General features: G+C 30.8%; 4 protein-coding genes and 1 long non-coding RNA gene across 5 annotated transcripts in view; 2 read left to right on the top strand and 3 right to left on the bottom strand.

The window, feature by feature from the left end:
* The window catches only part of LOC149486596 (uncharacterized), a 275063-nt gene that overhangs the window by 40444 nt on the left and 212062 nt on the right, over positions 1-22557 (top strand). The window lies entirely within an intron of this gene.
* LOC149486607 (uncharacterized) lies at positions 1213-1915 on the bottom strand. The gene is made up of 2 exons (XR_016315967.1): positions 1701-1915; positions 1213-1397 (listed from the first exon to the last, which is right to left on the bottom strand). It is a non-coding gene; the product is annotated as an uncharacterized LOC149486607 (long non-coding RNA).
* wmd (serine-threonine kinase receptor-associated protein wmd) lies at positions 2759-8931 on the bottom strand. The gene is made up of 8 exons (XM_089698309.1): positions 8690-8931; positions 7737-7871; positions 7282-7440; positions 6482-6603; positions 6067-6148; positions 5396-5563; positions 3506-3711; positions 2759-3018 (listed from the first exon to the last, which is right to left on the bottom strand). Exons 1-7 carry the CDS (start codon positions 8802-8804, stop codon positions 3518-3520), a joined length of 975 nt encoding a protein of 324 aa, XP_089554435.1. The 5' UTR covers positions 8805-8931; the 3' UTR covers positions 2759-3018; positions 3506-3517.
* Positions 9567-9997, top strand: Spase12 (Signal peptidase complex subunit Spase12). The gene has a single exon (XM_089697834.1). It carries the CDS (start codon positions 9650-9652, stop codon positions 9929-9931), a length of 282 nt encoding a protein of 93 aa, XP_089553960.1. The 5' UTR covers positions 9567-9649; the 3' UTR covers positions 9932-9997.
* PGAP1 (GPI inositol-deacylase) lies at positions 10924-21403 on the bottom strand. Its single transcript, XM_089698263.1, has 17 exons — positions 20973-21403; positions 20770-20861; positions 20556-20686; positions 20319-20476; positions 19922-20200; positions 19175-19345; positions 18529-18650; positions 16791-16925; positions 16229-16385; positions 15501-15772; positions 15142-15270; positions 14306-14527; positions 13583-13771; positions 13077-13230; positions 12123-12547; positions 11857-11958; positions 10924-11673 (listed from the first exon to the last, which is right to left on the bottom strand). The coding sequence occupies exons 1-17, from the start codon at positions 21123-21125 to the stop codon at positions 11262-11264; spliced, it is 3303 nt and encodes a 1100-aa protein (XP_089554389.1). The 5' UTR covers positions 21126-21403; the 3' UTR covers positions 10924-11261.

Below are 22557 nucleotides of genomic sequence, written 5' to 3'. Positions count from 1 at the left end.
AACACGCTCGACGTTTATAGCGAATTTGTATTGTTGTAGGGAGAGATAACGAGTCGTATACCAAGCGAGCAATAAAAATTATAGATGACTGAAAAATATGGACGTGCAAAAAAAGGGTCGTTCCTTTTCTTGGATAGCCATAATTTTCATTGTAAATTGTATTACGATACAAAATACTTCATCTAGTAAATGAATGTATCAACCAAATTTATACTCGTGTTGAGAAATGAACCTGGTCTCTACATTACGGCCAGGACGTAAACTATTGTGAGCCTTAGTGTGGATTTAGTACGCAAATACAATATATTTTTATCATTCACTATTAAATTTAATTTAAGTCCTTTCAATAAACGATATTAATCCATCAGTCCTCGGAATCACAGACACAATAGAAAATCTATTGTGTCGCGCCCCGATCGGGCCTTACGGTGGTCAATGGGTTAAATCTACACTAAGGTATAACTCTATTGTATTAAATTTAATAATAGGCACTCCATGACTGCCTAGTATTAAGAATTCCAATTGGAATTGAACAAAGTATCATCTCATTATCATAATTGTCATTAATAAAGATGGTTAAATGGTTGTTATAAACGTTAATGTATGTACTTAATAAAATATAAATAGATATGGATCACAGAACAGTAAAAACATATAGAAGTGCTGTAATGTCTAATTAGTATGAAAACCAGTGTCGCCAAACCCACACATTTAAACCGATGGTTATACAGTACACTACAAGTAAACTATGCCTTTGATTGGACAGCTTAATTTGAGTAAAAACTGACTTAGGTTATAAATTCAGCATTTCAATATGTACCCTAACGCACCATGTTACGGTTTATTTTAGTATAACATCCCTAGGTATATTAGCTGTTTTGTTTCTCATTGCACAGAAATTCCAAATTCGAAAACATTCAGCTACTCCACAACAGAGGGCGTTAGTTTTCGATAGATATAAATTTGAAACGCAACACATAGAGATAAGGTTGAAATTTGTGTCACTCAACATTAATGACATTAACTTGATATTTGTCTGATGCTATGCTCTGAGGGATGTCAGCCTTGTTATCGATAATTCACAAATAAATATTTTTTGTGTTTTTTTTTCTTTCTTTTATATGAGTATAGTATAATGCGTCACATTTTGGAGTATGTTTATTACTACTAAGTACGTCTTTTTATATTATTATTATTAAATAAAAAACGGAATAGAATAGTATAAATCTATATTTACAAAATACAAACAGAAAATATGCATTATTTTAAATCTTGGAACTGCTGTAGGTTTGATGTATCGGTGGCCTTTGTTAGACCGCTTAGTACTGTTCGGCATCCAGTTAACTCGTCACGTTGCATTTATCCATTTCTCTTTTAAATTAGCCTCTTTGGGAAATCTATAAATAAATTAGACAAATGAAAGCTAAGGAAAAATAAAATAAAATTTAATATTTATAATGTTTGTCTTTTCTAAAGTATCGATACTGTAGATATGCACCACAAGCATCACTAAAGCGACATTCGTTTGTTTATTGCAATAATATTCCAGAAAGTCTTGTTTGCTGTTCAATCTATAATAGTACTAATTTCTTATGGATTAAGGTTCATTTTGACTAGATATTTGTATACAATTTTGACAAATTACGACAAGCGAAGTTATAACATAAAATATAATTAAAATAAATTAAAATAAGACTTACCGACGGTATGAAATGCCTTCATTGCTGATATTATTTCGTCTGCTATCATTTTTGCACTCTTTATACCGAACAACACGTCCTAATTAATGAATAAATATGGAAAAAAGGTTTGACAGCTGACAACCGACTCGAATATTTTTCTGCGCACAACTGAGAGCAAGTTAGGTGATCTAAACTTATCATTGACACGTGGGCCACGCCCACATCACACTTCTATCTACTTTACTGTTCTGTGATATGGATATATATTTTAAGAAGGTTCTGATAGTCAAAACCTTTTTTTATTAAGTTTGCCATCCAAAAGTATTTTTCAAAAGACATATAATTTAAATTGCAGTTAAAGAGTAAATTTTGCGTACCACTTTCAATGTTGAAAGATGTAGTGAAATCCATTTTGTCACTTTGCATTGTAATAAAAACAAATAAATGAATGTTCATTGCAGTCCATTAATGTTATGTGTTGTTATTATAAGTTATCTATTAAAAGTCATTAAAATAAGCACAAACACTACACCCATGTATAAAGACCACCAAAAATGTTTTAAAAAATTCCCTTGTAATTTGTTTCATTCTACATATTTAAACTATTTCTTCTTTTTTTTTACGATACTCAAGTTCAAATTAACTTAATTATAATTTAATTATTAGTGATCACAAAAATTATGAATAAGTTGTAACTTATAAAGAACCAAAAAGGTAATATTAAAAAAGAACCAATTTGTAAGAGCATTTCAGCCATTGTAAGCTTTAATTGAAAACATTATAACACCTCAAAGGAACTATAGCTACCAGCCCATGTTACCATTTATTGTACAACCAGTGAAAGAATAATGGTAGGTTTTAGAATAAAAACATTTTCACTGCCTAGTTAGGATTGTATAAATTATTTTTGTAATATACTTAATGGCGTACTATTTGTGTTTAGTGTTAAGTTAATGTAATTTTTGTACAATTTTAGTTTTATAATAAAAAAATAAGTAAAATATCCGTCTGTTTAATTTCTTTACCACTTCTTTTTTAACATGCTGGGGAGAAGAATTGTAAGTAAAAATCATAAACATGTATTTAAAAACACTTTATTTCGTTTCATAATATTATCAAGTCTATTAAGTTTCTTTTTTACAATAAATATAGTTCATTGAGTATAAAAGTGATGTTGCATAAAATAAAGTAACAACACAAACACAATTTCATATTGTTAAGAGTCTCGATTGTCAACCCGCACTAATGTTTTTAGCACTTAACTTGGTGACAAATGTCTACATTCGCCAAAATCAAACGATCCGATCCGATTGCACAATTACTGCTCCTCGTCACTCTGAAAATAAGTTTTAAAGTAGTAAATATTATAAATTAAGGTAAGTAAATGTACATAGTTTGGCTCTGGTATGCCTGAAATTATTATGATAGTGCACTATTGAGGTATATAAAAAAATGTAATAAGGTACGGTATGTTTCCAAGTACGAATATGAGGTTTGAGAATAGTTTATATGCATACCAAATTTAACTTTAAAGTGCCACAAACTCTGATTTGATTAACAGGGAGTTTAATATAAAAATAGGTAAGTACTTAGCTCATCAAACAAAATAAACTTCATAATGTTATAACAGTATGATGAACGGGTTGGATAGTCACGCAAAAAAGGGGGCGATAGTCACGTGGAAAATATTTGAAACTGCTATAAGCAAGATATTTTGAATAGGGAAAGACAATAACGTAGACAGAAGGATGAAACTCATCTTGGATAATTAAAAAGTAGGATAATAGACGAAAGAAGACACATAATTTGAAGCAACAACTTACATCCGAGCTGTGTCAGTTGGCGGCGACCTCCTTGAACCCGTTCGCTAGCGGCGCGGGCTCGTTGGTGCGGCGCCACAGCCCGTAGGCGCGGCCCGGCACGGCCTGCCACAGCCGCACCGTGCCGTCCTCCGAGCCCGTCGCGTACAGCTCCCCGTCGGGAGACCACCGCACGCAGTGCACCGGCCCGAAGTGACCTTTGTTCGACTCTGTACCAAACGTAGTATTAGCATGTATGAATACCCTATTAAATTTTTTAGCGCGGGAGTTTTAATTTCAAAGATACACTTTCGTGATGTCAAGTTATTTGTTTACAATATAATTATTATATTAGATTATTTGAAGGCTCGTATTAAAGACGTTAAGCAAATATTTCGTAAGTATCACCTGCAGGCCGAGACTAATGTCAGAGAATAGAATAACGCTAAGGAATAGAATACGCTATCGATACAAATTGACATAAGCGTATGATGCTTTGCCTAAGGATTCGGTCACCCTACCAACGATGATGACGACCACGAACAAAATTTTCATCCAATCGAAATTAAATAAAATTGTGCAAAACACAATTAAAAATGAAATATAAGAATTTCCTGTCGTATTGGTGTTTGGAAAATTTTTTTTCGAGATCAATGGATAAAAGGCTTTTCGTAGAAACGGTGGCTCCTAGAAAAAAATGTATTTGACCTTTTTATAGATAATTTTATGATCTACAATTTTTTTTGCAGGTGATTGTATGATAAACTTACCGACTCGACGAAAATCGCAAATAACCTATTTTTTATTAATTGACCTCGAATTTTTTTTTCCGAGTACCAGAATGACGGAAGATTTTAATATTTTATTTTGAACAAATTTCGGCAAGATTGGAATTTGTTTTTATTGTTCGTGATCGTCGTAGTCGTTGGTACTATTAGCAGTTTCTATTCCTTGGCGATACTGACGTTTGTTTAAAGGCCCTGTTAAGACAATTGCGTGGATGGAGGATTATGAAATGGCACAACAATTATAATTAATATAGGGAACGTTAATTTATAAATGCATAAAATCTATATGAAATAAAAAAAAATACACGCACTACCACGCAATAACATATATGTACCTATTCTGATTATGATACGGTTGAATTTGATGGTGAATTTCATGGTGAAATAATGAAATAGATAAATCTATATATAAAAACATGAATATAAGTGTATTTGTACATTTGTCTAATTAAATTAATGAATTGGTTTTCCATCAAAAACTTTGTAAACAACAAGTCTGTTATAATAGAATAAACATGTTTTTTTTATGTAAATATTACGACAGTCCAAACTTTGAACAATTACGGAAATAGATCAATTCCTCAATCTCGTCAACAAAATTCACTTATAATTTAAATCGAAATAAAATAGTAACTTAGTAAGAATATACGAGCATTCGTATGTCTATATCCAATTTGCAGATATTTTAATGGAATTCTACTCCTACACCTAGTAGCGCGTATGAAGAACACTTTTTAATCTTATTTATGTTTAGAATTTTAAACCTTCATAAGGTTATTAATTAATTATTCAACCTCCTAAGCTAATTATGTGTAAAAAGGCATTGCCATTTTTAAGATACGGCGGCCCACCTACCACTAAGATACTGAATGGACACAATTAAGCACACATTTTTTTCATCAGCAAAATAAAATAATTTATACGGTAGTTTTGGCATTCAATGAAAAATACTCCACTGACACTACTAACTATAACAAAATTCTTGATATATTAGAAGAAATTTGCGAACCGTTACATTACTGCTTGCAATTTAGTGCATTATTTTTCAGTAGATTACGGTACATTACAGATTCTTGACTTATAAGTGATGTAAATAGCACGAATTTTATATAAATAGATTTCTTACCAAGCTCAGTTCCAGTATTATAGTCAAATTTGTAAACTTTGAGATCTTCCCCTCCACAGACGAAAGTAGCTCTACTTGGCGCCAACGAGGCAGAGTAACATTTCGTGGGCACGGGGAATTCGCGCATCTTTCGCATCGTATCCGAGGAATAGAATGATACGTTGGTACCTTGAAATTAGAACATAAGAAAATTATTATTTAATGATACAGGCAACTTCGTCTGTTCTGAAAAGGAATATTTTGGCAATATTATACATCGCTACTCTGTTCCTATTTTTCAATCCTTGGTTGAACCTTATCCGTTCAATATAATATTACACAACAATATAAAAATGTCACCTGTAAACTGCCATATTACGGGTAAGCCACACATTTTTGAAATGGTTGTACAATATAATATTCAAAGAACAATTTTTAACTGAGGATTGAAAAATCGGCCCTTAGAGTGATTAAATAATACAACACATACATTTCCTCTTGTATAGCCTCCTCAATAAATAGTGCACTAACAAATATAATAATAATTAATAATAAAAATAAAAGAAACCATCATAAATAGGAACAAAACTGCAGAATTTCCGGAACTTATGCCATAGATGGCAATGGCATTTTATAGGTACATATATGGAAATAAAATAAATATTCTAAATTAGGTAAAAACAATAACATACCATGTGCCACTGTCAAGACTGCTCCATCACGGGACAACTCTAAACTGTTTGGAGTTGTAGGAAACTCCACTTTTTGTACTTCCTGTAAAATATAAATAATAATTATAGTAACTGGCCTTCATTATCACTAGGAAATTCACAACTTTCATGTCGATAATAATTTCACACATATGAGTTTGTGATTAAAGTTTGAGTAACTACTTTACTTAAAAGATTTTTGTCATAAGATGAAAAGAAAACTACACAACAATTAATGATGAATTTTAGCTACATTATAAGTCATTACAACTTTGATAAATTTGCTTAAAATGCTAAATATATATATTTTTTTATATATGGACGAAATACTAAAAATTAAGCATTAAACCATTTTTAAATTAATAATAGAATAATTAACGATAAACAATCTACTTACCTGACCACTATTGCGGTCCCAAACGCGCATAGTCAAATCATCGCTCACACTGACAATTCTCGAATTGTGCAAGAAAACAGCATGCCTGATACTGTTTGAATGTGCGCTGATTTTTTCAATGGCTGAAAGTATTAATTAAAAACATATTACTATTTAATATAAGTATATGTGTATCTCATAAACATAAATAACTTGATAACTATTTATATTCAACATTGTATGTTGAATTACATGTTTACAAATGCAATGATAATATTAATAATCTATTTAGATAGATATGAATTATGCATACATTGTCATTAATTGTTTTATATACTGTATCTTTTGCAACTCTTAATAATAATATACTCCTGTATTATAAGAAATACAAAAATTATTTACAATCCTTGATATATGATTCAATAAAATTGTACAAGTTACCAAAACTGGTTTAAAATATTTTGAAGTATAATTTTAAAAATTATTTAACTGAAAAGAACATGGTTTAATCATAATAAATGTGTTAGTATAATAGGTAATAAACACATTTTTGAAACGTTTTTTTTTTAACAAAAAAACAACAATTACAATTATCCTTCTTTTACAGAACAACTGAATGATCATGCAAATAATAAACAAAAACATACTCTGCATATTTTTTCAATCTTTTAATAACATTTCCTTAAAAAAACATAATCTATTAAAAATGCAAGAATCACAATAATTTTCCTTCCTTTGTATTCAACAATTTACTATCCATTACTACATTCTACTTTTCTTATTGGATTACATTATACAATCTCTTATAAAACAAATCTTACCACCAGCGTCAGGCTTATTGAGATCATAAACTCTTATAAGTTTCTCGTTGCTTGCTGTAAGCAACATTGTATCGTCAGCATTAAAGTTGACACTCTTCACTATGTGTTCATGATCAAATGTATGCATGACATCTCCATAGCGAGCATCCCATAGTTTTGCTAAAACATAAATTTAAAATCAGTATAAAAACAATTTGTAATTATCAGCCAGTATGGATATTTATATGTTTCCTAATTGCTAAAACCGTATTTAGAAACAAATTTACCATCAGGCTTGCTATACTGTACATTGCAAGTTTGATTTTTCTATATAGTGTTTCTCTTGATTATTAAATATAACTATAGAAATAGAAATCATTTAAGTCATGGCATTTTTTTATGTAACATAATGTACCTCTGATTGAATATGTTATTGGGTTTATTTAATTAGAATTGTTAATTTTTTTTTCATGTACCTGAAAAATCTGCTGCTCCACTAGCAGCCAAGTTTGCATTTTGAGTTAAGGCCACACCCCACACAGCACCTTTATGACCCTCAAATGTTCCAATCCAGTCACCTGTTTCACCTTGCCTTAACATGGGTTTGCCATCTATGAACAAATACATTACAAATACATTATTCATACACAATAATCTTGTCAATCATTGTATTTATAGCCTTTAATCAGAACTTATAATGGTCTTATACATATTCATATCAATTTAGAAACAAACATATACTTAGACATCATTAGATGAACTTTGTTCATAAGCTCTAAACAGAATCTGACTACTCATATGTTTAAATATATTTTATCATCAGCTGAATAAAAACAGAATAAAAGAATAACCCTCACTGTGGATTTAAGTTTTGTAAGAAGCAAGGACTCATGACACATTTTCCTTATGCTATTGTTAAATGAAAGTTATTTCATGCTTGCAAAAACTATACAAGAATCATTAATGTCAAGTGCTTTAAAAAACCTTCAAAGTCCAACAACAAGGTGACCTAGCTTATGTGAGTGAAATGTCAACACAAAGTACAGGAAAGCAACAATTAGTTGACCCTACAACAATTACGAAATGGCCTATAGGTTGAAACTTGTTATCGTATCACAGATGTAAATAAAGAGCACAACTTGTGATCAAGGCAAACAGGCGCCGCCAGGAAACTTGAACGGAACTTCAAGGTGTTTCCTGCATGTCCGGAAAGAGAAGGTCAAACCATGCATAGAATGAATTGTTGCGGACATAACATACAATCTAATAAGAAAAAATAAAAAGCACCTTTCCAATTATCGATAACTAACATCTGTCAGAATAAAGTGCACAAATGTATAATAAGATCACAAGCAGGTCTTCCACCTACATCTGGGCCAAGGCAAAAGGCCACCCCGAATGTATGCAAGTATGAAAACTCCTAACTTACCTTTGCAAGCCGAAATCAAATAGTATCCGTCTTTTGTAACGTCACTAAAATCCAAATGCACGACTGGTCTGGTATGGCCACCACATGTGAGAGGAACTTGTTTTAATGTTGTCATTTTGTTAAAAAAATTGTTTGTTGTACTTTTTGAAAAAATAAAAACTAAGTATATAATCTTTGTAAAATTAACCTAATGAGTCTGATCGTACTGGATGTTGACAATCGACTGACGCTTGACGGGCTGACTGTTGACGCTGTCGCATGTCGGTAATTGTTGTTTTTTTAAATTCTCCAAACACTAGACAAAGGGTCAGTGTCACACAGACTTGTCATTTACACATTTTAAGTAAGGTGCACACTTTACCAAGATGTGTTTACTAAAATCTAATTAATTTTATGCGAATTTTATGTAGCTTAGCTTTTTATCTCAGGTGTTAATCCTTTGTTTTGAGAAATTCGAAATACAAATATGTATCTAATAAGAAGGGAAAATAAAATCGTCTGTGATTAATAAATCTTTCATTATTATCTCTCGACTTTGCCGAACTTGAAAAAGCTAAAAATAGCTATTTACCTTTTCGAAAAATACATCTAGATTTGTAAGCTTTTAAAAATGTATTGTTGATTTAAGATGATGCTTTTACACTTGTTTTACACATTCGTATAATATACGAGTATCGTCGCGAACCATTATTAAAACATTTGTCTTCTCTTTGATAACGTCCGAAAAACCGCTCCTATCATGATTTTACATATATAATGCGAATCTCAAGTAGAATAGCAATTACCTATAATATATTTACTTGCTCTGCACGAATGTGTACAAATGCTTAATGCTCCATGAACGTTTCGTTAGATTTTCGTATGACGTGTCCCCGAGATTAATGACGTTGACAGTTTGACATTATACATTCCAAATTGTTTTGGTAAAATTTACAACCCTTCGCCGACAAAATATAAAGAATGGATTTTTTCAAATCTATACCAACTCATATTGATTATGTTGGCCAAGCAAAGGCTGAAAAACTCTACCGCGCTATAATTACATTATTTAGCATCGTAGGTTTCATTTGGGGTTACATTGTTCAACAATTCTCACAGTCGGTGTACATTCTCGGTGCTGGATTTATTTTAGCTGCAATTCTCACTGTGCCACCGTGGCCGATGTACCGAAGAAACCCTTTGAACTGGCAGAATCCAAGAAGTACCGAAGAAAAACCAACAGGGAAAAAAGGAAAGAAGTAATACGTGTCGTTTGTGGTCGTGGCTAAGTGTTTTAATAAAATGTAAAATAATAAAGAATTAAGCTTACTCTTTCTTTCATTTTCCATAAAAATTTGTGCATATAGAGCTATTTATTCTAAAAACCTTTAAGAAAAGTAGTTGATTATTGGTAGGTAGGTACCAACACTGTTTTGAAATACCAAAAATAATTATGTATTTGGATAGAAGAGCTCTCATTAAGTTGCTTGGATATTAACACGTTCACTGCAGAGATTTAAAATAAATAAAGTATATAATCATTCTGCAGCGGCTTAATATATTTTGTTTGTTTATAGTTTATACATACATGTTGAAAGTGAATAATCATTAAGCATTTGATTTATCAATAGATATTAGCATTGAGGAACATCTAGTCAACAACATATTTAAGCTAATCATCAAAAATTTTGTACATTCTTAAAATTAAAAATGACTCAATGTTACAAAAGTATAGAGGGTGTCCCACTATTGGTATACTAAGCGAAGGGACTTGTAGTTTTGCATATACTGAATATGTTGAAAATATTTAAACAACAAAATTACATCAAAAATTTTTTGCTAAATTCTTCCTGAAAATCCATGTTTTCTTCTCTAGCTTTGCGCAGCCAGCATACACCACTTCGCTAATGTGAATATTTTGTCTATGAAAACATAATCTTAAACAATAGGTCACGTGCTGATGGCAAAGTTAGGCAGGTTGCTTGTTATGGGTATACACATAGCCTTTTAAGAATTCATCTAAATGAAAGAAATTGCGTCTGGAATTTTATAAGTATTTTTTACAAACTCAGCGTATGCAAAACTATAACCTCCTTTGAGCTTAGTATACCATCAGTGGGACACCCTGTATAGTGCATGTAATTCCAATAAGTTCATGCTGTTTGTTCATAAAGATATATGTGAGATATACTTATATTGTACATATAATTTTTGAATTGTATATATTTGTTAATATTACAAATAAAACCACAAACTGTAAAAAAATATTTTATTTTTTGAAAAACAAAATAATTTCTATTCAATCTCAATGTCCATTTATTATTAAATAATATAGCGTTTGTGTTGCAATATGCTAAATATTCAGTAATCATTAAATAAAATTATAAGATCTCTTTTCAAATGCAAGTAACAAAAAAAGGATACTTTGATGAATAATCTCCTACTATTCTATAAAACATTTTAATTCAATAATTGCTTTAAGACAAATATTTACAAAGGTCTCGCCTAATCTTATTTCACCAGTAAAAACAAATACCACAGGAGTACATAGCTACCTTAAAAATGTACAGGCCGGTAACTGATAAAGTAACTATCAATCATTACTAAAACTGAGTTTTTCTCTGAGTCGTGTAAACATACTATAAAATCTATTTTCACTGCACACATCACAACTGTCAGGCGCGGCTTCCTTATCACCTACATTTTCATCAGTACTTTGAGATTTTTCTTCGGAAGTACTGCTTTCTTTATTATTTTTATTTTCACTAGTAATCTCAGCTTCAGATTTTTTAGTATCTGCTTCTTTTGTTTCTGAAAGCAGTTCTTTTTCTTTCTCCTCTCGAGTTTCATTATCTCTTTCTTCATGGTCACATAATTGTTGTAAGGTGATTATAGCAAACATAAAAGCAACTCCATAATTCACAATGGTTAGTGAGAATGGTCCAAGAGCTATAATAAATACTGCCATAGTGAATAATAAGGAACAGACTGCATCATAGTACCTCCTGCAAATAAGTATTTTTTTTAATTAAAATATTATACTATCATATAATAAATATTTCAATGAAACTAATTTATATATTGACACAATTGACGATTTATTATTCCACCAAAATATTATATTTAAATAATAGAATAAAAGGATCATTGCTGATATAATAGAATAAAAATGTGTTCAATGTACTTACAAGTTTTTCCTAGGACCATCCATCTGCCAAATAATGCCAGAACAAGCTGACATGATCATACCAGTATGGTAAGATGTGTCCGGTTTCAAAATCATGCTATACCTGAAATAAAACAAAAACAATAACTCTATATCTAGATAATAAAAGTGCTTAACTATTTTTATAACTATTCTGAACTTAGGTCTATGAATTGTCTACTTTTTTTTTGGGTCAGTTAAGTACCTATGCGTTAATTCTTTATTTTGTGGTAAAGTAAAATAACTTACTTAAAATTCCTAGCCCAAGTCAACAAGGCTGGTATATTCACGATAGTCACACACATCCAAAGGAAGAATAACATCATGTGGAAGTTAACATTATTGAGATCATTATCTGTATCAAAATTACTGTCAGAATTTCTGTTATCTTCATCTTTGGAATTTTTATTATCTTTACATTCATCTATTTTCTGAACCAATGCCATTGAGGAATCATTATTTACGTCACCATCTTTTTCAAGTAAACTTTTTTTAACATCATCTATTTCTTTTTGTTTCTCTTCTGTTTCAGGTTGAACTTCTTTTTTCTCTGTAGATTTCTCTTTGACTTCATCTTTTTGTTTCTTTTTGAAGATTCTACATATTCTGCTTGCGATTTTAGCCATTAGTTTGTATACATAATCCTCGAGATATTCTTCATACATTTTGGACAGCTGCAAAGATCATAAATTTTAAAGAAAAAGTATACTTACAGTTAAATACATAAAAAGTATACCTACATTTAAATACATAAATATTTTAAAGAGATAGTAAAAATAATAATATTTATTTAATTAAAGTTGTGTGGATAGTTTTCGCTGATGCTCTTTTCCAATGCATAAAATGTTCTGGTCTTAGTAGCTGCAAACGTGTACCCATTGGAAGCAAAAAAAATACTATTCACCACTATCGTAATTGTAAACACGAAAAAAGAACTAAAAATAAAAAAAAAAGTCGGGTTGCACTCCGGGAGTGCCGGCAGAAGTGAAAACTTGATTATTAACGTTCAGAATGTTTGATATTTTGGAATGGTATTCGTCTTACGCATGGAATATAAGGGCTAAAAAAAAAATAACATCCGTCTTACGCTTTTTCGATCAGGCCACGTGTCCTGACGCGAGTTTAAGATTTTATACCCAATGCCGCTAAAGAAGTTTTCACTTCAAAAAAATCTTTAAAAGTTTGAATTCAATGATAACATACCATAAACGCATAGAACGCAGCGCCCGCAGCCAACGCAGCCGCACCGCACGACAACGGCACTGCGCATATTAACGCTGCGCTTACTACTAGCGGCACTTTTTGTAAGCCCGACGCCATTTTTTCCGCCAATCCATTACCACCGCGCCACACTATCCTGAAAATTATGAAGAATATTTCATACTTGAGACGAAATTACTTACATAAATATTTTTTTAAAGATATTATTGGATGAATAATTTATTTAGGATTTAGTTAATGAATGGTCAAATCAATGAATACGTTACATTGCTACTCGTCTAAAAGTTAAAAAATATGTGAAACTTGTTTCTTAGAGAATGTCGAAACTCGTAATACAAAGGCAAAATAATATCATGATGATCTGTACGTTTTTAATTTAGATAACAAACTACAATTGAATGGTATTTATTTTACTATTATTCATCTATGTTTCAACAATCAATGTTAAAATTTCAGCATAATTCATGCAAATAAAAATAAAAGCTTACTTAAAAAGCAACCGATGGGCCAATTGTGATGAAAATACCATAACGGCCACGGTAGCAGCTGCGGCAACATTCAATATTCCGAGCGCTGTCATGTACGCTGGCAACACTAGGAGAGATCGCGTGAAGTATTGGATCTCCATATTGTTCCAACTGGCGTTCTCTAGAATTATTGATAGTAGTGGCACCGACCTAAAAGGTAGGTATTATACAAAGAAAGTTCCTTGTTAAAAATGTCTATTTTTTGTCTTTTGTCAACTACTAGTAACTAGTTGCTTGCAACGGTTTCGCCCGGGGTGACTTGAGATAAAAATCCCTATATACACATATGTATCTTCCTAATTGTAAAATAAATTATACAATCCGTACAGAAGTTTTTGTGTTTTCGTAACCAAATATAAAAAAATGAAAATATTAATAGCTTACAAAGTATATAATATCGATTTTTTTATCAAATAATTGACAAGCAATATCTCATCTTGTCTGTCATATATTGATATGAAGTACCATCTTCTCGTACATATTTCAATTTTGCAGTGAGATAACTAAATATATCACATATCGCATTATTTTCCTATCATAATGCAGATAATATATGAAAGTTGTTATACCAATACACGCAAATGAAATTCCATAGAAAAGGTCGAAATTTCTTATAATGAAAATGTTGATGGTCCTTTGGGTAGAGTTTTGACCAATTTTGAACTAATAATAAAAAAAACTTACATCAATCCCATAGTAGCCAATCTAGCGAACACCAGCGCATAATATGGTTTCACCCCTTCACTTATCAGCGCACTATGTATGGAAATACAAGACCCCTTTTCCTTTAAGTTGGTTAAAATGCTTCTAGCTGCTAATAGTATAATAGCAGCTACATAGGGAACTAGTACGGGCGTGTAGTTACGAGCCAATTGCGATAATCTGTAGTACCATGATGCTGATATACTGAAAATTTGAATATATTTACAAGAATCCATACTAATTTTATCAATGCGAAAGTAACTCTGTCTGTCTGTTACTCAATCATGCCTTAACTACTGAACCAATTTGCATGAAATTTGGTATAGAGATAATTTGATACCCGAGAAAGGACATAGGCTACTTTTTACCCCGGGACATAGGACGGGAACTATGCGGGTTTTTCTATGACAGCGCGGGCGAAGCCGCGGGTGGGAAGCTAGTATTAAATAAGGGAGTTATACAACTTCTGGATATGTACTGTTTAGGATATATTTCTTTAAGGACGCATAAACAGGTGGTTTCACCCTTTTGTCCTATTTGTGGAATTTATCTGGTGATCAATCTCCAGAGTCTATGTTGTCTTCATAATTATTTAATATTATAGAATTACGAGCGTAATTTGGAATAAGTAATTTCTAATACGATGTACCACGTCATTTGTATTTAAATCTTGCAAAATTTTGGCAAAATACCAACATGAATAATGCATAGTGGAAATATCCTTATCCGATCTTAAAGATCCGAATATGAAATTTATATTTACTTTATAAATTAAAATAATGCAATAAATTTTAAGCAAAATATTTTAGGTATATTACCTTATTGTGAAAGTACACTTTGGATCCAATAATAGTGTAATTTTAACAGCTTCCGATGTAGGAGACTCAGAAGAAATATTCGGATTGCTTTTGAAGAGCCTTAATTTCATTGGTGAACGTTTTAAATGACTGCAATAGAAAAATATATAGTTAACATATTATAGTTCAAAAAAATAATGAAGTAATAAAACAATCATTTTTTTAATGTGACTTGGTACTTGACCTATCCAGGTAGTACCTACACATTAATAGTAGGTGCACAAATGTGAGTGAGAATTTCAGCATCAAATTATTTCAAAAGAAATACACAACCGTAGATTGAATATTTTGTTTGTTTAAACTTCTATTTAATAACTTACGTGAAATAATGATAATATTCATGATTCTTCGCCCACGGCACATGAGCCTCAGCAGAAACATGGTATTGACTCGCTTGACAACTAGCCGTTGGTTCTACATACAATAAATACGCTTGGTGTATCATATTGAAGTCCTTTAATATAATCTCATAATATAAAACATTAGCTTCTGTTTCTTCTTTTATCACGTGTTTACTGAACGATAAAACTGAGGGTAGATTGACATTTATCTGTCTTGATGCGTAATCGTTTATGTCAACGTTGAGCGTTATCTGTAAGCGAATTTATTATCAATATAACTGTCAAGTATCTTGTTATTTACATTTGATGCAAATTCTTTTGTTATCTATAGTCGTAACTGGTACCGGTTCAAGTTAGTGAGGTGTAGTAAAAGTATGTTAATCATTCCGTTTATCTATTTGAATTGTAAATTTCGGTCACACTTTCTTTAGGTTATGCATAAGCAACGGAGCCATGTTCCATTTTTTGACATATTTTCTGATATATTATATTATGATAGATTATAACAAAACGATATTAGCACAATGACAAATTCCTGTTGGTTAATATTATTGTTCATTTTCTACAGTCACTTTACAAAAATAACTTTATATTTTCCCTTACAATTCAAAACCACACTACATTATATTACATATTATTATTATGTATTTACTATTTAATATATTATTATCTCATATTTTTTTTAATTTTAAAGCTCTTATACATACCGGTTTCTTAGTAGGCGATACTTTGACGATCACGTGGGTCCATTCAGGATGTACTTCAAGCACATTATGCAAATTAATTGTTGCAAGTTTTCTTCTACCAAAGTCGGTTGCAGCGCCGCTCCAACGACTGAGTTCGGTTAGAGATGTCGCTGTTTTACTGTAATTACGAAATTTGAACCTTATTCCTATATGGTTAAAGTTGATTTCCCAAAATTATTAATAATTGTTATGTTAACTTTAGGAATTTGAACCTTTTTAATCTTTTTGGTAGAATTCTTCTACATTATGTTTTATCAAATATAATGAAACAAAAATTGATATGATGTTCGAGAAAATAAAACGCAATCAGATTCTGATTAAAAATGTTATCCTAAATGGAAACTATTTAAATAGCGGTTGAATGCGATAAGTGAACTCAATAAAAAGTAAACAGCCACTATATGGTGATTATGTTAATAAGCATAACTGGCAATACTGATAACATGAAAATGAGTGTATCGTCTATGCTTTGTGAATTATAATCATAGAGTATAGTAACATTATAGAAAATTAAAATACTTACCAATACCTATACGTGCTATGAACATCCTTAGCGTTGCATCCGAAAAGCCAATCTTTATCATCTACGTTCACTGCTTCGACTGCAACGAATCGATTTTGAGGTAACGTCACTAGACGTATCATCAAATATGTTGTTCTGAAAAAAAAAGTGCACTTTATTATTTTTATAATAAGTATAATAGTTAGTTTATTCTGAAAATTATTGGTTTTCAACTTAAATGTTTTTTTTAATCTTTTAAACATAAGACTCAAATATTTTCCTAAATAACGAAAAATCAAATAGTTATAGTAGAGTAGAAAAATCGAATACACAGTTTTGAATTATCTGTTTGTAATGGTCTGATCAAATTCGAATCGTTTTTTAAATATAACAACACGATAATTAGGTACCTACCTGAAATAAAATTAGGTCAGTAATGTTATCTCTAATTTTCAGTTTATTTTATCAATCAAGTTAATTTTAGGAACTATTTCGATATATACCTTTACTATGTACTGCAAGTAAATAAATCCATTGATAACGCTATCAGTGGATGAGAAATTTCGAGTTTACTTTAGATACGACCAAAATATATTAAGTACATATCAATAAACATCTATCCGATTAGGTCCGGTAGAAAAGTATCTTGTATACAATTCAGATCCTTTTATGTGCATAAATTAAACATCATCCAAATCAGTCCTGTAGTGTTTGTGTGATTGAGAACCAAACGTACAATACCTACATACAATATCCAAAAAACTTATATCATTCATATTTTTTTATCTTTCGTATTATATAAATTATGCTCTTTCTTCTAGACTCTAACTTACGTCTACTTGTCTGGTAGAAATCACTATGTAGCGATAAGACCGCAATTTGTTTTAATTCATAAAAATATTCAGTTTCACAGTTTAGTTATAGAGCAATAAAGTAAGTATAAAAAAAAATATTATTTGTAACTTTTTTATTCGAATTTATTTGCAAAACATCTATAAACACCTGTATGAATGTGTGTACATATTACGTGGACGTTTTTATGTGAAGGATTACGCAAATATGTACCTAAAAATAACAATTAATGGTCATTCGTAGGGCAGCTGGAGATGTGCCAGCATGTTTGAATAGACGTCATATTTGAACATCATCGGTATTTGGGTACTAATTTCAACTATTTCGTAACTTTATTTCCTTTTTTTATTCCTCTAAATATTTAAATAACAAAAGTGCGATTTTGAATTATCTCAAAGCTCTGAAAATTAGTTAGTATAAATGCTAACAAACTTATAAAATTTGTAAGGTCAAATGCATCGAAGATAAAAATAGCCGTTCGTTCACTTGCTTTGCAGCTATTTTAAATAATTTAAAAGTTTTGTAAATTGGAAGTCAAAATTTATAATGTCGAATAGGATAAAAAGTTCTATTTGATTAATTGTTCGATCTTCTTAGTTACGATTAAGTACCTAAGTCGATCATATTTTAAGGTTCCCCCATCGACACGATTTTCCTGTAGCATAATCGAACTTGCTAAAACGGAAAAGAACCTATTGAATCTGCTCAAACAAGTAGGTAACTATGTACATTATTTTTAGAACACCAGAAAAAATACTTTTTAGATTATCTACAGGTACTTCAAAGAGGATTTCTAAGAAAGGAGATAATTCAAATTGCATTCTTATCAATTCTCCTTACTGTCATCAGTCATGTAGGTACTGAAGATACACGTAGATATGATACACAATAGCATATATTTTATTACCTGTCAATCTCAGGTCTCGATATCTGATACACTCTCCTATTATCTTCATACCAGAACGCATCAACGTTCATGTTTACGTTTGCGCGCGAAATTCTCGGATTCAATGTCATTGATCGATTCGCCTGCAATGTGAAAGTGATGATAAAATATTTTTATGTCGCGCAAAATAAACATTTTTACGCTTTAATTAATCAGATTTATATAATTAGTATATTTAGTTATTTTAACTTTAGATCTTAACTTATTGCTATTATAAGGGCATACTACAAGCTATAAATGAAGCTAATAAGTCATGACTCAATTCAATTCTTGTCCTTACTCTGTAGTTCTGTACTGAATTTATATTGTAGAGTTGTAATGTGCCTTCGATCTTATACAGATTTTTAGAATTAATTATCAAAATATAGTATAGCCACCACCAGCAGCCAGTAATTTAGTTTTTAGGTTTTGTGGCTTTAAAATTTCTTATGGCGCTATAAAGTTACCTACTTTAATCTTCTGTATGTGTCTGAATCTGTAAAGAGCCTGAGAGTTCTTTGAACTCATGAATTCGTGATTAATTCGTGTTGAATTCGTATCTCCCTATCATAAAGGGATGATGTTTCATAATGAAATGAAATGCATTTATTTTAAAATAGATAATTACCTGAAAATATTGGCGTAATTTCGTTTTAATAAGTTCGCTACTATCAGTGATTTGATCAGTCCTTGGGTCTACGATATCAAATAGATAACGGTTTATTGTCAACACTAACTGCTTGCACCACACCATGCTCACGTGATCTGGAGATACCCACACTCCGGGAATTGCTGTGGTCTAAAAATAAAATATAAATTAATACTTGACATTCTTATGAGCAGATGTCATAAAAAAATTAAACCTCTTATAACCTTGCAGTTTATTTATGAGCAGTCTGCTTTCGATTCGCTACCGTTTATTTAAAAAGTAAACGAAAAAATAACTCTTTATATGTATAAACATTTAAAAGATTATGTAGACCCACAGTCAAACAAAAAAATGCAATTACAATTTCGTAAATATTAAACAAAGTAAAAAAAATTGTTTACTGAATTAAGGTTAAAATGTGGGTTTAATAAACCAAATAGAATAAATGATTTGGAATTATGTTAATACTACAAAGTATTATATGGGGCGAGAATCATAATATGTTTACAGTTAAAATTAAAAATTTATTTATTATGATTTTCTTAAGATAAACTGATAAAAACAAGGTTGGGTCCTTTATCTCTGTAATAATATAAATACATGTACATATCTATGAGTATAAAACAATAAATTCCCAACATTTGTTTTAATTATCTATAAAATCACTTTGAGTCATACTAACTAGTTCCATTTTTTTTAAATATATGTATATAAAAAGCTACTTACCACAGCATTAACATAACTATTGTTAGATGAAGTCAAGCCAGCAGGCACCAACAGATCCCTTGGACCACTTCCAAGGCTTATAAGGAACTTCTTCTCGCTTACATATTTAAATGGTTTCACATATGCATTCCATTCCAATTCTATTAGTTTGTAATAGTCATTCATTGCTGTGTCAAAATTTACAATTGGCGCTTCTAAAGGTGTAGCTAATGTTATAGCAATATTTGTTGTATTTATAGTACTTGGATATGTTAATAATCTCTTTGCAATAAGTCCTCCCTAAAAATGAAACTATACTAATCATTGTGAATAATTATATGTATTACTAATTTTATATTGTTTATGTATTGAAGAAATACACTCAAATCACAATATAGAAGAATTGTTTAAAACTTACCATAGAATGGCCAATTAGTATTACAGAAGAAGGTATTAATTTAGTATATTTATGATTTTTATATAAACTGAGTATTTTTGATACACAAGCTGCGGCAAATTGAGTTTGACTCTGTAGTACACCTCCGTATAGACCAGAAAGCTCTTCATTGTAACTAACTGAAAATAGATTACTTTAAAGAATTGTTTCTTTTAATACATAGATTTTAAGAGAGAACAACAAGCAGTGTTTACTTACTGGTGAAGTAATCAAAATGATTTTCATATCCTTTGGACAGCGTTTTTCTTAATGCTACAGATGCTAAAGATCGAGCTTGCATATGGCTCCCAGAATTTCCGGGCAAGAAAAGGACTGGTATACCATCAAACCTAAATGTAGATAATTAATAACACTTATTTTAGGTATAATCAGTTCCATAAAAATTCTTAATATTACATTTTTATTTACTTACCACATCTTTCGCGCTTTTTCTGTAAACCTTCCTTCGCTATATGCATATAGTCCATATTGAGGGAAATTTTTATTTTCATCAAGTGATATGCGCTAAAATAAAAATAATTGTTTCTACTTATTCATGATCTTTTACCAAATGGCTGATTAATGTTAATATATTTAAAATAAATTAAATCATCACAACCAGCTCTCTTCACTTACCACAAATTGAGGATATTCAAACATATATGTCATGACACAATAATTATTTTTATCACTGAAGTTCATGTTTAATATTCCCAAGAAATATAATAAAAGAAAAAGACATGATACAATTTGAAATGTACTGGCGGTAACCCACTTAATAAAATTCATTTTTGAAATACGTATAAAATTACGTTGGACATAAAATATATACAAGTACGAAGTCAGTACGTTTAATTTACTCCTTCATTACAAAGTTCTTACAGACTACTACAATACATCTAATTCAACAAAGCACCCGAGTCATCTATTTCCGTAAATAATATAAATATTTTGATTCTTCTCATATAAACTCCACACAATTGAAGTTATTCAAGGCTAAAGCATTGTAAGAAAATGATTTGAAATTTGAAATACCTAATTGAAATAACATTTGACAATCAGCTGTACGTCAAAATATGAGGCTGCTTTGACAAATGACAATTGATGTGACATGCAACGCAGATTGTAGCTGTTTTCCAATTACAGAGCATGCATAATGCGACTCAGTGGCGCACAATGCCGAATTAGAGCGTTTTCACATTATCCGATCCGATATCGGATATCGGAAGCCGATAGCCGATATCCGATATCGGAGGGAAGTAAAATGTATGAAATATGTACCTGCCTTTCACATTGTCCGGTCCGATATCGGATATCGGAGCCGACACCGATATGCCCGTGAGCTATCGGACGATAATGTTCAGTGTTACCAACTCAATTTTCGAAAAGGCAGCATACCAACAGCAAAAAAAGCACTAGTTTGTGTATTTTCAGTCATGTATAGGGCGATAAATGTAAAAAAAAAATCATTTCGTTTACTTTAAACCTTTTCATTAAGAAAACATTCATTTAAGTATTTAAAGGCATTAAAAATACGATTTATACGGGAGCTATTTTAATACCGTCCTATAATATACGGCAATTGGCTGAACTGAAGTAAAAAATAATAAAAAAATATATTGCGTTCTTAAATAATTCAACCCTATTTTCAAGATATTAGTGTCTATTATCTTTATTTACTTATTCTGCCTCGCTCCTCCTCTTACTCGGGTGTTGTGCTGTTTATAATTGTATTGTTGTCATTGAGTCACAGATTTAGTGCTTTGTTTTCCAATACAGTCTGTTCACTGATTTTTTTTACGTCTCAAGTAATATAATAAATACAACAATTTTTTTCAAATAGGTACTAGCTTGGAAAGAAAGGGGTAGTTATTTTATTTGTTAAATACTACCCAGAATATTTTAGGAAAGGAGAAGTAAATTTGCTTAAGTTAATGAGGTATCAAAATATACTGCACTTTCCAACATGTAGATCAACAAAAATAGTGTGATATATTTTATGACTATTACAATATATAATAAAATACCGGATAATTTTAAGGATCTCCCAGTAATTATATTTAAGAAGAAACTGACGAAATAGTTAATGGAGAAACAATTTTATGACATTCAAGAATTTATTACATTGCTGAATCTGTGACAACGAAGAATTTAAGAATTTGTGACACGAACAATTAGTTTATTATAATTTATTTCTGTTTAAATATTTGCACACCCAGAT

Source organism: Colias philodice, chromosome 8 (assembly GCF_061535455.1).
Source record: "Colias philodice isolate Cphi_HAF_F1 chromosome 8, ilColPhil1 Martin Lab GWU primary, whole genome shotgun sequence".
Lineage (NCBI taxonomy): Eukaryota > Metazoa > Arthropoda > Insecta > Lepidoptera > Pieridae > Colias > Colias philodice.
Note: the sequence above shows the minus strand (reverse complement) of the source record. Positions and strands in the feature narration are given on the sequence as shown.

Coding starts and splice junctions, on each gene's coding strand:
- wmd (XM_089698309.1), bottom strand. CDS start 8,804: ATGACAACATTAAAACAAGTTCCTCTCACATGTGGTGGCCATACCAGA. Junction 7,441..7,736: donor TGGAGCAGCAGATTTTTCAG/GTACATGAAAAA, acceptor TTTATGTTTTAG/CAAAACTATGGGATGCTCGC. Junction 6,604..7,281: donor CAATAAGCCTGACGCTGGTG/GTAAGATTTGTT, acceptor TAATACTTTCAG/CCATTGAAAAAATCAGCGCA.
- Spase12 (XM_089697834.1), top strand. CDS start 9,650: ATGGATTTTTTCAAATCTATACCAACTCATATTGATTATGTTGGCCAA.
- PGAP1 (XM_089698263.1), bottom strand. CDS start 21,125: ATGAATTTTATTAAGTGGGTTACCGCCAGTACATTTCAAATTGTATCA. Junction 20,862..20,972: donor TTGAATATCCTCAATTTGTG/GTAAGTGAAGAG, acceptor TTTTTATTTTAG/CGCATATCACTTGATGAAAA. Junction 15,773..16,228: donor TATCGCCTACTAAGAAACCG/GTATGTATAAGA, acceptor ATTCGCTTACAG/ATAACGCTCAACGTTGACAT.